At 36.8% G+C, this 18154-nt stretch overlaps 2 protein-coding genes across 6 annotated transcripts in view; one reads left to right on the top strand and one right to left on the bottom strand.

The window, feature by feature from the left end:
• The window catches only part of LOC145673087 (uncharacterized), a 25083-nt gene extending 9036 nt beyond the window's left edge, over positions 1-16047 (top strand). Inside the window, exons 2-3 of one of the 2 annotated variants that reach the window (XM_081742445.1) lie at positions 9390-9490; positions 12278-16047. In XM_081742445.1, the coding sequence (XP_081598571.1) occupies positions 12288-16007 (3720 nt within the window). In that variant the 5' untranslated portion in view covers positions 9390-9490; positions 12278-12287 and the 3' untranslated portion in view covers positions 16008-16047. The remainder of the gene's footprint in view (positions 1-9389; positions 9491-12277) is intronic. The other variant, XM_081742454.1, reaches the window with a different exon arrangement.
• LOC145673108 (mannosylglucosyl-3-phosphoglycerate phosphatase) overlaps positions 1-18154 on the bottom strand; it is a 304267-nt gene that overhangs the window by 237596 nt on the left and 48517 nt on the right. The window lies entirely within an intron of this gene.

Genomic DNA, 18154 nt, shown 5'->3' with positions numbered 1-18154 from the left:
GGTAAGGGGGAAAATAGACCGATCATTGTTAAATTTGCATACTACAAAAGGAAAGAGGCCATACTGAAAAATGCATATCGTGCCAAGGGGACACCTGTGCGTATAAGTCAGGAATTTTCCTATAGTATTAGAGCCATTAGAAGAGAACTCAATGAATACCGGGTTCAAGCCAAGGCACGCGGACAAAGGGTGCGAATGCAATTCGATAAGTTGTATATTGATGGGAAATCTTATACTATCCAGGACCTACGAAACACATGACAAAAATCTAAGTGATACAGTTGGTGTGTGTTCAGTGAGTGTGAACAATGGAGACGCTTCAAAAAATTCAGCAGTTGCAGGCGCTTCTTGTAGTGTGTGGTCACCTGCAGAGCCTGTGGGGGTGAGTGATGAAGAGTTTCCAGCTTTGAGACAAACAATGAATGCAGCTCGAAGGGGCAGAGGTCAACCACGCCCTGGAGGAAGAAGCATCCCTTGACAAACAAGGGATAATGACCTTCAACAAGGTAAGACTTCTCAAAGTGAGTGCAGTGATGTGTTATGTAATAATGACAGCAAGTGTGTTGTAGATAACGCAAAAAATGATAATTTTCTAATGTATTATATGAATGCGAGATCACTTAGGAACAAAGCATGTGAGTTTTCCAGCAACATTTCATTGAACAATTATGATATCGTAGTAATAACAGAGACCTGGTTGTCTTGTGATTATTTTGATTAAAAGTATTTCGATAACAGATACTTAGTGTATCGTAAAGATAGGGACTATAATACAAGTGGTAAAGCAAGGGGGGTGGGGTGTTGTTGGCAGTACAGAACCTGGAAATGAGTCAAGTGACTGTTACTGACCAGAATCCAGAAGGCATTCTAGTGAAAACTATGGTTAATTACAAACCGCTTTATATCTGTGTTGTGTATTTTGAACCAAACTCACATCTATCATTATACGAATATTTTTTTCATTTTATCGAAAGTAATTGTACGATAGGTAGCACTATTCTCCTTGTAGGTGATATCAGGGGTGCCCATCCCCCCCAAAGCTGATGGCGCACTTCCCCCCAAAGTGATGCCACTTTTGAGCTGGTTTTCAGTTTACCGCAGGCCCTGGAAAATGTAATCGCACAAACAGAAAACTATACAAAATATTATCATTAATTCATTTATTATACATCATGCAGCAATTGAACAGCATTACTTATTAAGTGTCGTACATGGTATAAATAAGAAATAAATAAATGCTCCCAGCAGAAAATGAGTAAATTACCTACACAAAGCGATAAACCGACCAGCCCATCCTTTCATATAGCAACTTGCGCGGTACTTCATTCGTAGAGTTTCTAAGCAGGGGGTAGGGGGATTCATTCTCGAGATTAAAAACAAAAAAAAAAAATCGCATCGTGTTCCAATGTTATTCTGACGACAGCAAAATTACTTATTCGACATTAGAGTAAAATTCTTCCCCATTTTTTTTCTCGATGGCACAACTTGCGCCATTCATCCCTCCTGTGGGCGGCCCTTCTCTCTTAAAACGAACCAACCTTTCCTTTCATACGGCTACTTGCGCGGTACTTCATTCATCGAGTATCGAAGCAGGGGGTACGGGGGTTCACCCCGGAAAATTTTTGAAAATTAGCTTCTCAAATTCGTGTTTTAATGCTATTCCGACAGCAAAATTGCTAGTTCGAAAGTAGAGTAAAATCCCCCCCCCAAAAATATTTCTCAATGGCGCAGCTTGCGCCATACATCCCCACTGTGGGCGGCCCTGGGTGATATGAATTCGCCTGAAATAACTGGAACAAACTTTGATTTTCTACAGTCAACGAGTAAATCCCAAAGTCTCTATCATTTTATGTTATATCATGACATGGAATCACTCAATAATATTACAAATAGCTTAGGGAGAACATTAGATTTAGTAATAAGTAATCTTTCCAATGTAACACTAATAAGAGAACCACACCCATTAATTAAAGAAGATAATTACCACCCATCTATTTGTATAAGCTTTCCGCATGTTAAATCATCTAGAATAAAAAAACAAAAGAAACATATTTAGTTTCAATTTTAAGAAAGGAAATTATGATAATCTCTATAATGAGTTAGCGAGAATAGATTGGCAATATCTAAACGAATATACGGATCCAAATAAAGCAGTAGAAGAATTCTATAAAGTAATTTATTACATATTTGAGAAGTGCATTCCCATGAAAAGGCCAACGAAAAAAAGGTACCCTTGCTGGTTTAGTAACAGTATAATACAAAAAATAAAACTTAAATGGCAACATCGCAAAAATGGCTTAAGAGTAGGGGAATGATTAATCACCAATATCATTATAACGAGTACTGCAGACTACGTAGAGAAGTGAAGCGTGAAATAGCAATAGCACATATTGATTTTATCTTTAATGCTGAAAATAATATAACCGAAGACCCACAACACTTCTGGACCTACTTAAAAGTAAATTCCGACATTATTCTTCTGATTGGTGATGGACAAAAGCTCACCGATAGCAAACATAAGCTTCCTTGAAGGACTTGTAATAAAATTCACCGAATATTGAAATTCAGGTGTTAGTTACTTCCTAAGCAGAAAATGGAGCTACTATCTTATATGACTTATCTATCAGGTATAAAAAAAAAATAATAAGGACGTTGCGGAGTTGCGTTGTATTAAACGTGGGAGACCTTGAGGAACTTGTAATAAAATGCCCTGGATATTAAAATCTAGCTTTTGACTACAATTACAAATAGTCCAAATAACTCGGTACAAAGTAGAGCTACTAATGTCGTATAGCAGTTATCAGATATCAGAATAAAATAGGAATGTTGCAAGTTTAATGTGTGAAGCATGGGTGACAGTAAGCCTAATTTTGACCCTGGAAATTTTCGAACCAAATTTTTCTTATAAGCCTGACAATTCATCAACTGCATTAAAATAATTTCATGATAAGGCATGAGTACTTACATAATAGAATTTTCTTGCTAACAGGACTGGTGTTTTTTTTTTTTTTTTTTTTTTTAAATTTTACGAAATCATCATACTCAGATAGGCTTTGCTTCTTAATGCTGCAGTCATGCTTGCAGACAAACACTCAAACAAGTTTTTTTCGTATTTACTAACACTAAGCTTATTTTTTTTTCATAAGTTGTTTTGATCTTTGTAAATAAGAAAGAGATTCATTTAATGAGTATTGTTCTGCAAGTGTGATGACAGCCTTAAGACTTGAAGTCTGCAGCACTCTTAATATTTTATTCTGATGTCTGATAACTCTTATTTCTGTGCTTAAATAGGAAGCAGAACAAACACACCTGAAAGATGTGTAATTGGCTAAAACTGGGAAACGTCGTAAACAAATCTTTGTCTCTGATTGGTCGAATACCTGTCCACGCTATTTAAAGGAAACTTCTAAACATATTTTTTCTTCCTTTATATAAATTTGTTTTCTTAACAGATTTCCAATAACTATTTACCAATGTTTACCCAGAGTTGAAATATAATATTCTTTCAATGGCCTCTTTTCACCTGACGTAGTCAACATGGAGGAAGGTCCAAGAGCTTAGACTCACAGAACAATACAAGAACGATGAAAATTTTCGTAACATTCTGATATTGGCAAATCCTAATATTTGTAAATAATGATATACAAACCCGTTATAGACCCATTTTGCCTGTGCTTTTAACATTTGTTGAAGCTGACATTATGTTCTTCTACTGACGAAATTACTGTATAAAAATTTCTGTGACGAAATTACCTACATGCTAATATTTTGGTGACGAAATTACAGGTGACAAAATTACCGTCGCCCAGGTCCAAGAGCTTAGACTCACAGAACAAGACAAGAATGATGAAAATTTTCGTAACATTCTGATATTGGCAAATCCTAATATTTGTAAATAATGATATACAAACCCGTTATAGACCCATTTTGCCTGTGCTTTTAACATTTGTTGAAGCTGACATTATGTTCTTCTACTGACGAAATTACTGTATAAAAATTTCTGTGACGAAATTACCTACATGCTAATATTTTGGTGACGAAATTACCGTGACGAAATTTCCGGTGACAAAATTACCGTCGCCCTAGTCATATAGTCTATTTTCTATTGAGGAACTAGGCCTACTAGTAGTCAAAGCCCAGATTTAAATATCTGGAGCATTTTATTTCAAGTTCCTCAAAGTCCGCCCACGTTTAATACATTAAACCCTGCAACATCTTTATTATTTTATTTTTATATCTGACAACTGATATATAGAATTAATAACTCTATTTTCTACTGAATTAGGCCTACTGCTAGCCAAAGTCTAGATTTTAATACCTCTTTATACCCATCATATGCCCGCGAGCCCAATTGAGGCAAGTGAGCGTGAGCCCGGGTGAGCGCAAGCCTATTGGAGAGAAGTGAGCGCGAGCCCGAGTGAGTGCGAGCCCAGTTGGGAGAAGTGATCGCGAGCGCGAGTGAGTGCGAGCCCAGTTGGGAGAAGTGATCGCGAGTTCTAGTGATCGCAAGTCCAGTTGAGACAAGTGAGCGCGAGCCCGGGTGAGTGCAAGCCCAGTGGACAAAAGTGAGCGCGAGCCCGAGTGAGTGCGAGCCCAGTTGGGAGAAGTGAGCGCGAGCGCGAGTGAGTGCGAGCCCAGTTGGGAGAAGTGATCGCGAGCGCGAGCGAGTGCGAGCCCAGTCGAGAGAGATGAGCGCGAGCCCGAGTGAGTGCGAGCTCAGTCGAGAGAGATGAGCGCGAGCCCGAGTGAGTGCGAGCCCAGTTGGGAGAAGTGATCGCGAGCGCGAGTGAGTGCGAGCCCAGTCCAGAGAGATGAACGCGAGCCCGAGTGAGTGCGAGCTCAGTTGAGAGAAGTGAGCGCGAGCCCAGCTGAGACAGGTGAGCGCGAGCCCGAGCGAGCCCAGTGGAAAATGGCCACCTTTGGTTTACAATGAACTCATGTGGTTATCCGCCGAAGCCGGAGAGGCGCTGCTTAGTGACAGAAGATAGGAAATTGACTTTGAATGCGACTATTCCTACATTGCGTGTAGATATTCAGTGGCTGGTAAACATGGTGACACTACCGACATGTATGTATCGTTTTGTATATTTAGAATGTTGATGTGATGTGTAGTCAATAGTCATATTTGCAATGATGCTAATATCATTATCATATCCCTATGATAATCTCCTACTTAATATCATATTTGGAAAATGCTGTGATACTGAAAGCATATAAACTATGGTCAAGCGATAGAATGGCATTTTAGTAGAAAATATGGCATAATAAGTCTGTGATTTTTTAATATGTCGTAGCGGAAACATTGTTCTTATTGTATGCAAAGAGAAAACCTGCACTATTCGCACTTTTGGGAAGTATAGCACATGAAAATGTTTGAAGAAAACCGCATTCTGGATGCAATGCTGCTTTTGAATTTAGCTGGGATGAATGTGAGAGTGAGTGTTAGATTATTAGACGTGTGATCCCCATGCACGCAGTGACGAAGTTGAATATAGGTCGATTCTGAGAATTTTGTCCCCAGACCTCGTTGAGGGTTTCGCCTTCAGGACCCATCTTGTTTCCAACATCTAGTCATACTTCTCTGGCATTCACCAACAGAACTAAACTCTAGTCAAATATATATGATTAATGGTGGTGACATTTTGAAACGCCAATGCTAAACAATCTATGGACCATAACGTAGAACCATATTAAAAATGGTGTTGATCAATTTAGTATTGTGTTTTTTGTGATGCGTGCACAGAAGTGACATTGGAATCAACTGTAATGAGCCTCCGCTCGCTCCAGCTGAGAATGTTCCAATCAAGCCCTGAAATGAGCTCACGTAATGCAATATATAAAACAACCTGGACAGGTTACTGATGCTTGTAAATCATAATATGTTTAATATATCTGATAATATATTCATATCGAGAACTTCTGATGAGATAATTTTTATGTATTGAAGCGTCCTTGCATCTTCATTGTCATAATGAATCCTCCACAACTTTGAAATAATTTTGAGAAGCAAGAACTTTTCTTCAATTTTATTACTCTTCAGTTGTAAAATGAATAAGTACACTTTTTCCTTTCATGCGTAAGAATATAAGCTAATCATAAATTGCCAAATGAAAGCATATTGCCCACGCGTTTCTTTATGCCAATCACATAATATGTTATATAATTTAGGCGCGAATATAAGGAATAGACCTATTTCATTTTATGATGTAAAACTCTATGCTTTTGATGAAATAATGTCCAAATAACATTATTGTAGCCACTGCACACACCAAACTAATTTGTTTTCTTTCAATTTTCTGCTTCATATTGCGAATTCTTATTTTTGCCAAGAATTCAGTGCTTTGGCCCCACTGTGCGTCGTGATTAATCCGATTGGGTAGATAAAGAAAAACGTTTTGAACTAAGCAAACTCATCACTGTTAAAACGCCGACTTCTATCGTTTCTGATTTTAAAAATGCTCCTGCATCAGTGGCGTATTTAAGGGGGCTTCGGGGCTTAACCCCCCCGAAATCTTATTTACTATAGTAAAGTATATGAAATATCTTGCAGAATTTTCACATTTTCAGGCAAAGCCCCCCGAAAGTTAGCAAAGCCCCTCCCGAAACAAAATCGTAAATACGCCACTATCCTGCATACACTATAAGTCATTACTCGGGACCTTGTATACCACATGTCATTAAGAAATCATCTATAATAAACTCTTTAAGTAATAAGTAAAAACTTGTTGTGACTTATTTAAACTCTTGGATTGCGAGCGAAGCGAGCAAGAAAATTTTTAAGAAATCTGCGTATTTCATTGATAACCGACAGCAATATTGATCTAATAGGGCGCCAATACTTTCTGGGGGCGACTCGTATTTTACTCATGTCCAACACCACTTTTTCTTTCTCCTTGCTCGTTCGGCGCCCCCTTGCTATCAGCGCCCGGGGCGGGCGCCCCGCTGGCCCCCCCTTAGCTACGGCTCTGGCTATAATTTAAAATTATAACTTTTTAAAAATCAATGGGCTAATATTTATTAATTTCTGTATTTAAAGTAAAGTGTAAACTATTCAAATATTACTATGCTATAAATAAAATAATAACAATAAGATTGGTTTATCATACATATATGAACAAGAAAAACCTCCTACGTCAATAATGTAAATACTTGAAACAATATAAAAATAATTTACATTAATGAAGCTATCAAATTAAAAAAAAAAGAAAAGAAAAGAAACAGTACAAGTTGAGAGATCGCTATACTCTCCACAATCACATTGGTGCAGGGATTTTATTACATCCAAGGACCAGACCACATTTAAAAAAATCGATGGGCGGACAGGTAGACACTGTCGAATGCAACTGTTACTAAAATTGTTATGCGTAAATTGATGTAAATTAGGGATGCGTTCGAGTCGAGTCTAGACACAATTTTCCTGACAAAATTCGAGTCGAGACACAGCTCTTCCAATAGAAATATATATATTTTCGAGTCGAGACATCAGTTTTACAGCACATTTTCGAGACGAGACAGTCTCAAATCTTGTCTCGTGCGCATCCCTAATGTAAATTAATAACATTATTTTTGTCCAGTACAAAAATTCTGGGGAGGGTCAGCTTTGCTTCTGGCTGTGGCCGCCCCCTGGCCCCCTCTAGTTCCGCCTATGAGAACACCAAAGGAGGATCCAACTTGTAAGAGTTGTTACAGAATTTAAGTATTAACATTATTCTTTGTTTTACCCAGTGGTTTACGCAGAATGTAGTCACGACGGGGTTCAAACACGGGATTTCATTTTCTTTGGACATGAAATATTTTAGTTTAATGTCGGCCGATGCACTTTAGGCTAAAGGAGACGGATGATTAAGGCACCTGAATGATGATGGAAGAATTGGTGGAATGAGAATGTAAAAGAAAACGGGAGTACCCCGAGAAAATCCACGGACACCATGTTGCTCCCAAAATTCTTTGGCCATAAATCGAACCAGGGACCCCGCGCTTAACTACTGAGGCACCTTGCCTCATTTCCTTTTTGAACAGGCGTGATTTTTGTACACATACAGGTAAACGTTTATTTTTTCATAATACATTTTGTTCAAGGCAGGGTTTTAAACATTGAAACCCCTTTTACGTACAACACTGGACCCAATATATTAAGAAACATTTAAAAAAATGAGGCAGCAGTGATGAACACACTATTTTTAATATTTTGGAACATCAATTTATATGTAGAACTCTGTCTTCTTTAGTCCAAAAGGGCATAATCATGGGACAAATTCCATTTAATTCCACACATATATAATTGTAGTATCAGATCCAGTGTTGCCACAATCCTAGCTCTGGAGTGGGCTGAAAAATAGTACCAAATTTAAACAAAAAGGGCTGAATTCATCATTTTATACTATTGGGGGTAAAAGTGTGGGGGGACGCGGGGACGCCGTCTCCCCACTTCCAGAAAATATCTGTGGCGTCCCCCACTTCTAAAAAATTACAATGGGCAAAGATAGGTACGAAGGACAGCATGACGTCATGCGTCCCCCTACCTTTTCAGATCCACTTTTACCCCTAAGTGAAATACGTGGCTCTATAACATTAAACTAAAAGAGGTAAAATTCTATAACACTCCTTCCTTTTCGAAGAGTTCAAATCAAGAAAGTGCTCTTTTTAAAAATTAATTTTTAAAAAATCCAAATAGGACGACTAAAATTTCTACCACACTGCTTCTTTCGTCTCCTTCATGCGCGGCGCGGATGAGCCCATCTAACGTCATTTGTTTCCCGGTATACTTCGAATTACCAAATTCTTACACAAAGTTCGTAGCGTTATGCGGTGCAACGTTGAAGAAATGAATGTTCAACAGCATTTTTAAGAGTCCAACACACAGTATGAGTAACGTGAGATGTAAGAAAAGTCTTACAGACACTTTTGAAAATGTGACAAGTATTAGTCTTAAAGTATGTGACAATGTTAAATGGTGCTGAATTGGGTAGAATTGTACCAACTTTTTCACAAAAGGGGCTGAAAATGCCAGCGTGGTACCAAGGGGCCGACGAATGCCAAAAAGGGCTGAATTTAGTACAATTGTACCAAGTGTGGCAACAGTGATCAGATCAATTGGGTTCAGTAATTTCAAAAGAAAATATTAAAACTCTTGTTCCTATAACACATTTCAACACCAAGAATTATTTAAGTGGTCTCAAGAAGTCAAGATTGGTGCTACTTGTGGCTTTCTTGTATGTTCTGATTTCTGATTGTTTGAAATCCGGAATTTGTACCAAGTTATTGCATTATTATGATTTCAAATCTTTCACATTCACTATGTTAAAAACTTCTTTCAATCTGCGTTAAAATAGAGATCTTTATTTATATAATATCATCTTATTTCTGAAAAGTTCTGTTTTAATTGACAGATAATACTAAAATTTTGGAGCTTCCTCCTGCGTTGTGAAAATACAAAGACAAAATATGGAAGTTCGTCCAAACACTCCTGGATTTCTTTTGCTAATCTCATGTAAGTATTTCATCATCATAAATCAATTAAATTAATCTTCAGTCATACTTGCTGTTATGTTAGAGGCAGCAGGGGTAAAAGTAGATCTGAAAAGGTAGAAGAATGCATGATGTCACTTTGTCCTCCGTGCCTATCTTTCATATTGTATTTTTTTAGGACGCGGGGGGACGCCATAGATATTCTGCATATTATATCTTGTTCATAATTAATTAACTGTATAGTTTAAGAAATCTGATAATTCATTGCCGCAGAAGCAAAACATTCTTGATCAGTTAAATAACAAAAATTTTAGGAATGATCCAAAAATGCATCAAAATATTGCGATCTTGGCCAATAATTAGTTTTTGGATCAGGGGCCACAACATTTTTTAACGGCCCTTAAATCGAGTTTTCGTTTTTTTTTTTTTTTTTTTTTAACGGAATAAACACATCATATACTGAGTTAAATGATAGTTTGGGTTTCCATACACTATGTGTAGTTCTCTAGATATAAAGTCTACAAGAAAATTTTTGCCTGAAATATGTTGATCTTCTGATCCAAAAATAAAACTTTACCAAAGAAAACACCTGAAATTGTAATGTCCTAATCTTTCAAATGGAGATTAATTCTCAATTTTGTTTTATTTTCCGATGTTGTCTTACTTTTCTAATATGAATAAGAAAGGCGAAAAAGAATATTTGTATGCTAAAGAATTTGACATAAAATTTGTGGCTGCAAATTTGTTATATGAGCTGACAAACGGCACATCTTACGTAATGAACATCCTTATTTCATGGAGCTTGAGTAATGTGAGTAAACACATTTTTTCTCTAACAACATACTTCTGTTTTGTATTAGTACTCGGATTTCAGGGAAAGCGTTTGGGTCGCTCATGGCCATACGCCAGAATAAGGTGGCCTTAGAATAACAACCTCAGCGAAAACCCTGGTATAAAACCTTGTGAAAGTTTGAAGATGTGATCATTGTGATGAGTGCGATCAATGACATAGATTTACGATGTGTATGTGCTTCACATCATTCTCATCAAAGTTCAAAATATTGCTAAGTACAGGAGCATGTAATATTGTTCAAGTTCATCACTACAGAAACTTAAGAGAACAGCTGTTCATCTTTGTTTCGTCTGGACTTGGACAGCATACGACCAACTAACTACTTCTCTGTAAAAGCCATAACTCTTCACACAAGCATTAACTACGATCAGGAGTGCATATGAGTTATTTCTAAGAAATCATTTACAAAGACGACAGACACTATTCGAGCAAAAAAAAAAAAAAAAAAAAAGGTTAATATGAGTGAAATCTGTCTATCAATATGCTTTAATAGTGCATAAATAAATACACCGACACACACCAATAAATTCAAGAAGACATTCAATAAGCATTGAAACTGAAACTTATTCTCACATTTATTTCTCTTCGTTTACTGGACCTTATTTTACCATTAAGAGTATGGTAAATCCGTGATTTCTCTATGGTGCAACTAATAATCCCTCTCGTAACGGATAAATTAATGTTATATTTAATACCACAATCATAACAATAACCACATCGTGAAGACATCGAATAATCTATGTAACAGTTTCGGCATTATATTATTGCAGTCATCAGACAAATTATACGATGAAATAGATTTACTTGTTGATTCAGCAAGTTGCAAACAGAAGATAATTTACCTTGACTTCCATTCTAATTTAATCAGAAAATCAGAACATACGAGAGTAAGTGAAATATTATCCGCAATTTAGACATAACTCTTCTTACATTGTTAAAATTGACCTCTGTCCTCGTTTATTTTATTGTTATGCTGTTGTGGTCATGCTATGAAAGTTTGATTATAATTCCTCTATTTGTTTTCCTTTTATTGCAGATAGATGATGGCCGTTCCATTAGAAGTTTGCATCAAAGGGGAACAAGGTTTTTGTGGTCGGAAGGTGTATCTGGAACCACGACTAATTTCCAGACGATGTGCAACTTCATCAATAGTTACTTGTCTGTCTAACAGAACTATGTTACGTTCAATGTTGTCATCATTTGTGGCCGTAGATTGTCGTCCTGCTCCTTCCTCGTCGGTAACACTTATGTGACCATTTTTGAATTTTTCAATCCATTCGTAGACATTCCGTTGCGGCAAGACACTGTTCCCGTATTGCGCCGAAAATCTTTGATGGATTGCTGCCCCTGATACACCTTCCGACAACAAAAACCGGATCACTGTTCGTGTTTCTCTTTGGTGCAAACTTCTAATGGAGCGGCAATGATCAATCTGCAACAAAAGAAAGACAAATGAAGGAATTAGAATCAAACTTTCCTGGTGTGACCACAATAGCATAATAATAAAATAAACGAGGACAAAGGTCAGTACGAACAATGTAAAAAATGTTATAGGTACAGCGCGGATAATTTTCTGACTTATCCTCGTACTATTATGTTTAATTTTAACATTTGATATAATCTTAATTTAAGTAATATTAATTTTCAATATAGTGCAACTTCATCTTGGAAAACATGAATTTAAAAAAACCAGTAAAACCACATAATTATAAAATTCCGGCACATTTCAAAGAAAACATAAAAAATACTTTCCTTTATAAATCAATGGGCTATAAAAGAAAGATGACGTAGGATGATGTAGATACTCAACAACCGTTAAAATTTCATATCCGTTAAGACTAGTTTATTTTCAACTGGTCGATTTCTTGACTTGCAACATCATCCATTTTGCTTCAACAAATGTTAAAATCTATTATTAATTTATTATTTTCTTTTTTTTATTATTATTATTTACAGAGCACCGCTAATGATGGGAGATGGAGAAAAGCAGCAGACAACCACGCAAATGCGTGAAGAAATTTCGGAAAGTAGTTCCGGATCACCAACCAACAATGTTCATTCATCAGACGAGAACTCAGAAAGATGTGAAGAAATCTGCGCCAACAAAATAAGTGACAATCCAAAGAATTCTGTGCTACATGCCTTTTTAAATCTATTATTAGAGAAGAAAAACAGCCAAGAAAATATATCCATAAATAGTAATTCTAAAAGTAATTTACTAAACTCGAAATCCACGCCTTGTAGTACCGAAGCAATAATGATCAGTGCAGAACAGGATGTGAGCAAGGGAGAAACCACTCCAATGACAAAATCAGCAGTAGAGGCCCATTCTTGCATGTCTGATTTAGTTTGTGACCCGAAAACGGACAGAAGTCCTACGAAAGAAGCACTGACATCTCACGTTAGTAAATCTGATCCTATCAACAAAACAGTAATTGGTTGTTTCCATGCTCCCGCTATCTGTGATCTTCCAGCTCAGCTTCGATCCGATGCAGCGTCAATACATAACGCGTCAGATAATCAGCAGGACAGCTCTGACAACAGACAAACCCTAATGATGAGAAATAGCATGCCAGAAAGTGATATATATAATTCTGCTTACAGAAAGGTGTCGTATGCCGAAGACCTTCGGAAGAAATTACCGAAACCTCGTCCACAATTACGCCGCTTACCTTTTCTAAATGATAGAAGTCCTGAAGGTTTCCAAATTGATTCTTCTTCAGGTGATAAAAGTATGAGTACCGGGAAAGAGGTAATATGTATTCATAAAATAGCAGCAGACAGTAGCAAGTCATCTGAAGATTATATTTCTACCGAAGAAAATAGCAAGTCATTACAAACTGATACGAAAGTGCCGAGTACGCAAGAAAACCGCACAAAAACATATCTAAAACAGGAATCGAAAATAAATTCTGATCTTTCTTCTACCCCTCAGCCTACCAAATACAAAAGAAAAGGTGTCGGTCATTTCACATACAGCGCTAGTCAGAGACCAATTAATCAAAGAAGTTTTTATCGTGTGTCCAGAAGGAAATGTAGATGCACAAGATTTAATACACGTACTGGAAAAGGATCCCCATATGACTGTAATTATCCCTATGGCAACAGACCATTACATGACAGAATCACCTATTACTCTTCGAAAATGTCTTCCGATGTACCGTACAAAGTTGAAGGAACTAATCAAAACAAACACGAAATGGGTGATGATGATGATGATGATGCAGTGTCGTCCTTTGAAGATTTTACTGGAGATCAACCAGATGATTATAAATTTATTTCAAATGTTATGGAGGATGAAACAATAGAAAAAGACAACGACAAGGATAAAGACACAGAAACTTCGAATACCGAAACGATGAATAACAATGGATCAGTCTCTAGTGGGATAGAAGAAGCTGAGCAGTTCTGTATCAACTCTCGATTTGTTACAGCATTAAAGCTGCCAAGTGAAACGGAATGTCAGAAGCTAGGAGAACGTATTCAGGCACTGAAAAACATGGAAATCAAATATTTGGACAGTAAGGTGTCTGAAAGTGAATCTGGAAACGCCAATTCACCACACACTGCAGGAGTACAAACGATAGTATATTCTTCAAAAAATTCTAAAGAAATAGATACAGCTCTTCCTTTGGAATTAAACATTAAAAACATTATGTCACCAATGAAATCGAATAACAACAGACATGATACATCATCATGCTCCGAACAACATAATCAAGAACTACAATCAAATGGAACTAATAGTGTACTCGAGCTTCCTGTTGATGACGTCAAGTCACGACAAAACTCAGCCGCTGATCTTAAGTCAACAAATAGGCCTTCCAGCCCTTCATGCTTTTTCATTCACCAACAACGGGAAACATCTACTTTGAGTGATCAAGGGGCTATTCATCAAAATTCTTATAGGGTGAGGGACCCAGGAAATATAGTGTATAGTAGTTGTAGAATTCCTGCAACCTACTCGGAGGGACCTATGTCTCAGGTTAGCAATATATCGCTCAACAGCGAGTTAGCAAACAAAGTTATTTATCAAGTAGTGGAAACACTTAAAAAAGAACTGGGCAAGTTGACAAGGGCTGCATCCAAAGTGCAAGATGATGTATCCCAAACGATGTCCGCTCATCGGGAGTCACGATTTAATTCAAAGCCACAAAACGAGGATAAATACTTCAGAGTGACAGGAACTTACGAACGCGGGGAAGGTAAAAATAATGAGAGTGTCAATCAAGATGAACTGAAAATGCCATTCCCGGATACAGGAAAATATATTGATTTTGGCCCATTTTATGATTCCATTAAGACTGCTCTTTCTTCATTAATGCATGCCAAACTGATCTTTGATAAAATGTTACTTGATGAAATGCAAAGAGAACACTCGACAACATTCCAGAATACTAACACTCAAAGACCTACAACATATCAAAGGTCCCGTGACAGTAAGTGTGCAGAAGATCCAAAAGCTAAAGTTCCTACGATTAATCACCTGAAACCACCATCGACTTCAACATTTAATAGGCGTGAACAGAAAAGGATGGCTGCATTTTATGAAAACAATTACAAGAATGCATCGACATTCAACGTCCGAAATGTTCATGCAGCAAACCAGTCTGGAATTCGCACATGCCCTCCGGATATATGCAAGAAACTATTGAAAGCGCACCTTAATGATCAGTCCTGTAATCGACCTGAATGGTTGGTAAGTTCCAATGAAGAAACTTGCGGAATCCGTACACTAAGGGAGCACCCTAATCCACCTTCAAGATCCTTTGGTTTGAGTTGTTCAGAACAGTTTACAATTCCAGCAAACGTTAATCAACAAATAAATCGCTCGCATCATTGTAGATGCTGCAGTTTTCCCTGCCCTTCAATGTCTATTTCATCCGAATCACCCCCGGTCCTGAATATTTCCAATGACTCCTTACCAACACATCCAGTTGCTTCAGGAAACAAGAATAAGGAAAATAGAGAATGCTCTTCTCAAACACGAGTCAAAGAAGAGAACGAATCGCAATGTTCAGGGAATTTTTGCCAATTTCACATTGAACAAGCACTAGTAAAAGCATTAAATAATTCTATATGCGAAGAGCTAGCATTCTGCACAAAATGTAAGAAAGTTTTTATTGCATCTCAGGTACCTGTAGAACGCACTTCAAATCCTGAAACAAAGAATTATCTTAGTTCCTCTAATAATGAAACTGCTGCTAGAACACAGAATGTGAAACCATACAGCAGGCATGATCAACCTCATTACATGTACAAATCACCCATACCATCAACAAGTTCAACAGCGTATTCTCCAAACGAAAATAAACTGACTATTCATGGTAATTCAAAGAGTTCTTGCACAGAACAATTTACATGTCCTGCATGTATTCGACAGCAACTACTTTCTCAAGAGTCTCCTGATTCCTCTGTGAATTGCACACAAAAAGAATTTTCCCCAAGTGATGTTTTAGACCCATTAAAGTGTCGCTCTGAGAAATTCTTTTATACATTGGCCAAAGTAAACATCATCCATGGAGATATGCAAACATACAAAGATATTAACCAAAAATTGGAACAATTGGAAAACGATGATGAATTAAATATATTTGTCACCTTCTCCAAAGATGAGCTGACGCAACTGCATATTGTAAAAGACACTGCTGTTGCCAAAGATAGTGGAAATGTAACCAGCACTTAAAGCTACGATTTTGCACCAATAAAGAGAATATCAGCATTTATATTAGCACTCACAATTCAATTTTTTTTTAATATTTAACTTCTCAATCGTGTATAGTCGATGTGAGTGAAGCATGTTCCAAATTGTGGTGAATTCATCCCTTCTTTTTCACCAATTTCAACACCAAGCAATTTGTGTGATTGGTTAGCCTTAAAGAAAGCACACCTCACGTTTCACGACAATCAGAAACTTAAGTTACATAGAAAGAGACACATAAGCATAAGAGCCACATCTATACAAATGCACTTTCGTAAGTCGAATGGTTGAAGCAAGCTTTCACTACTTTTTTTTTTTTTTTTACATTTGTCTTGTTTATCAATCTTGAGATAATTAGTCACGTGTTATCAGTAGAAGCGAACGATATTTTTAAAGCTAGTTTTTTTTTTCACATTACCTTTTGCTAATTTTCACCTCAAAAATCGGTTTAAACAGATGATTAAGGAATGAGATAGACCGTGCTTTTGTGAAGATTTATTGATAGCAAAAAACTGCATCTTGATATCTCTGACTGTTTTTGCTCTACAGAAATCAATATTGAAACCGGAAGTAGTAGTAAATTACAACCACTTCCGATTTTGGTACAATGTTGCGGGGTTGTGATGGTGAGTTCTTTTGACACCCTGAATCAATTGCAAGAAACCGCTTATCCCTAAATATTTCCATTTTTGTTTTATAATGATAAATGTTGAAACCGGAACTGGTTACTTTTAACTACTTTCGGTGTGAAAAGAGGGTTAATGGAGAAGGAGGAACTTATTCTTGGAAAGCTCAATGAACTGCAAAAAAAAAAAAAAAAAAAAAAAAAAAAAAAAAAAAAAAAATCTACATCTCGATATCTCTTACTGTTTTTGTTTTATGGAAATCAGTATTGAAACCGGAAATAGTAGTAAATTTCAACCACTTCCGGTTTTGATAATGTGTTCGGCATAGTCATGGTATGTTGCCTTGAGATGCTGAATTGTTAGCAAAAATCTATATATATAAAAGAGAACGTACAAAAATTTGTCCGCTCATCACGCTAATACGGCTGAACCAATTTCTTTCATTTTTGGGGGGTTATTAGGATTTGGACCCTAGATGGTTTTTATCATATCACTTTAATTTTTAATTACCAGTGTCTTGAGATAATTGACCATTCAAGTGTCCATAACGTACAAATCCTTTGTTATTAGTTCATCATAGGTAAAAATAAACGTATTTATATGCAACCCGCATGACCGTGTCACTCGGCGGGTTAACATAAATGACAGGCGATATACAGCGGAAAATAGCTTGAATCTTCTGTTTAAAATTTTTTAATTGATTTGCTTATTTTTACAGACACTTTTACAATATGCCAGCACCGGGATGACCGCAGCGAAGCGGGGCGGGTTAACATAAATGACAGGCGATATAATGTTAAGATTTACTGCAATCTTCTATGGTTTTTATCATATCACTTGAAAGCGAAAAAGTAAAAATTATCTAAGTAACAAAGTTTATTGCGTTCCGGGGTGACCGCAGCGAAGCGGGGTGAACGCTGCTAGTAAACAAATAAATAACATATTCTCGCTATATATTATCATTTTCGTTTTAGGGTGATAAATGTTGAAATGGAAAATGACTAGTTTGAATCACTTTCATTTGAATAGAGAGTTAACGAAGGAGATGAAACCTATCCTCGAGACGCTGAATCGCTTGCAGAAAACCGCATCTTGATATCTCTTACTATTTTTACTCTCATATCTGTCGACAGACGGATAAACGAATGGCCAAAGTATTTCTATAAGACGTCCAATACTTATGCATAGAATAGTTTGGAATTTTAAAAAAATGAAATACGAATTCACTTCCTTTCTTTGACCAATTTCAACCCTACTAACTGGTAATTCAAAAATGTCAAAGAAATGCGGTGTTTCATAAAAATCACCTATATTTTATATTAACCAGAGATTGGTAAGAAATTTTTTTCCGAATATTCGCTGTGTTTATTGAAGCGACCTTCTACTACTTGACTTGATCCCCATTTATTATATCTATTCGTCCATCTGTTCCACGATAATGAGCAGAACTTATCTGCTTATAATGAAACTTGGTATATGTCTTCTTTCAGCCTAACAAATAACTTT

The sequence above is a fragment of the Thermobia domestica genome, chromosome 2, assembly GCF_964235325.1.
Source record: "Thermobia domestica chromosome 2, izTheDome1.hap1.1, whole genome shotgun sequence".
In the NCBI taxonomy this organism is placed as follows: domain Eukaryota; kingdom Metazoa; phylum Arthropoda; class Insecta; order Zygentoma; family Lepismatidae; genus Thermobia; species Thermobia domestica.
This window is presented reverse-complemented; position numbering and strand designations above follow the sequence as displayed.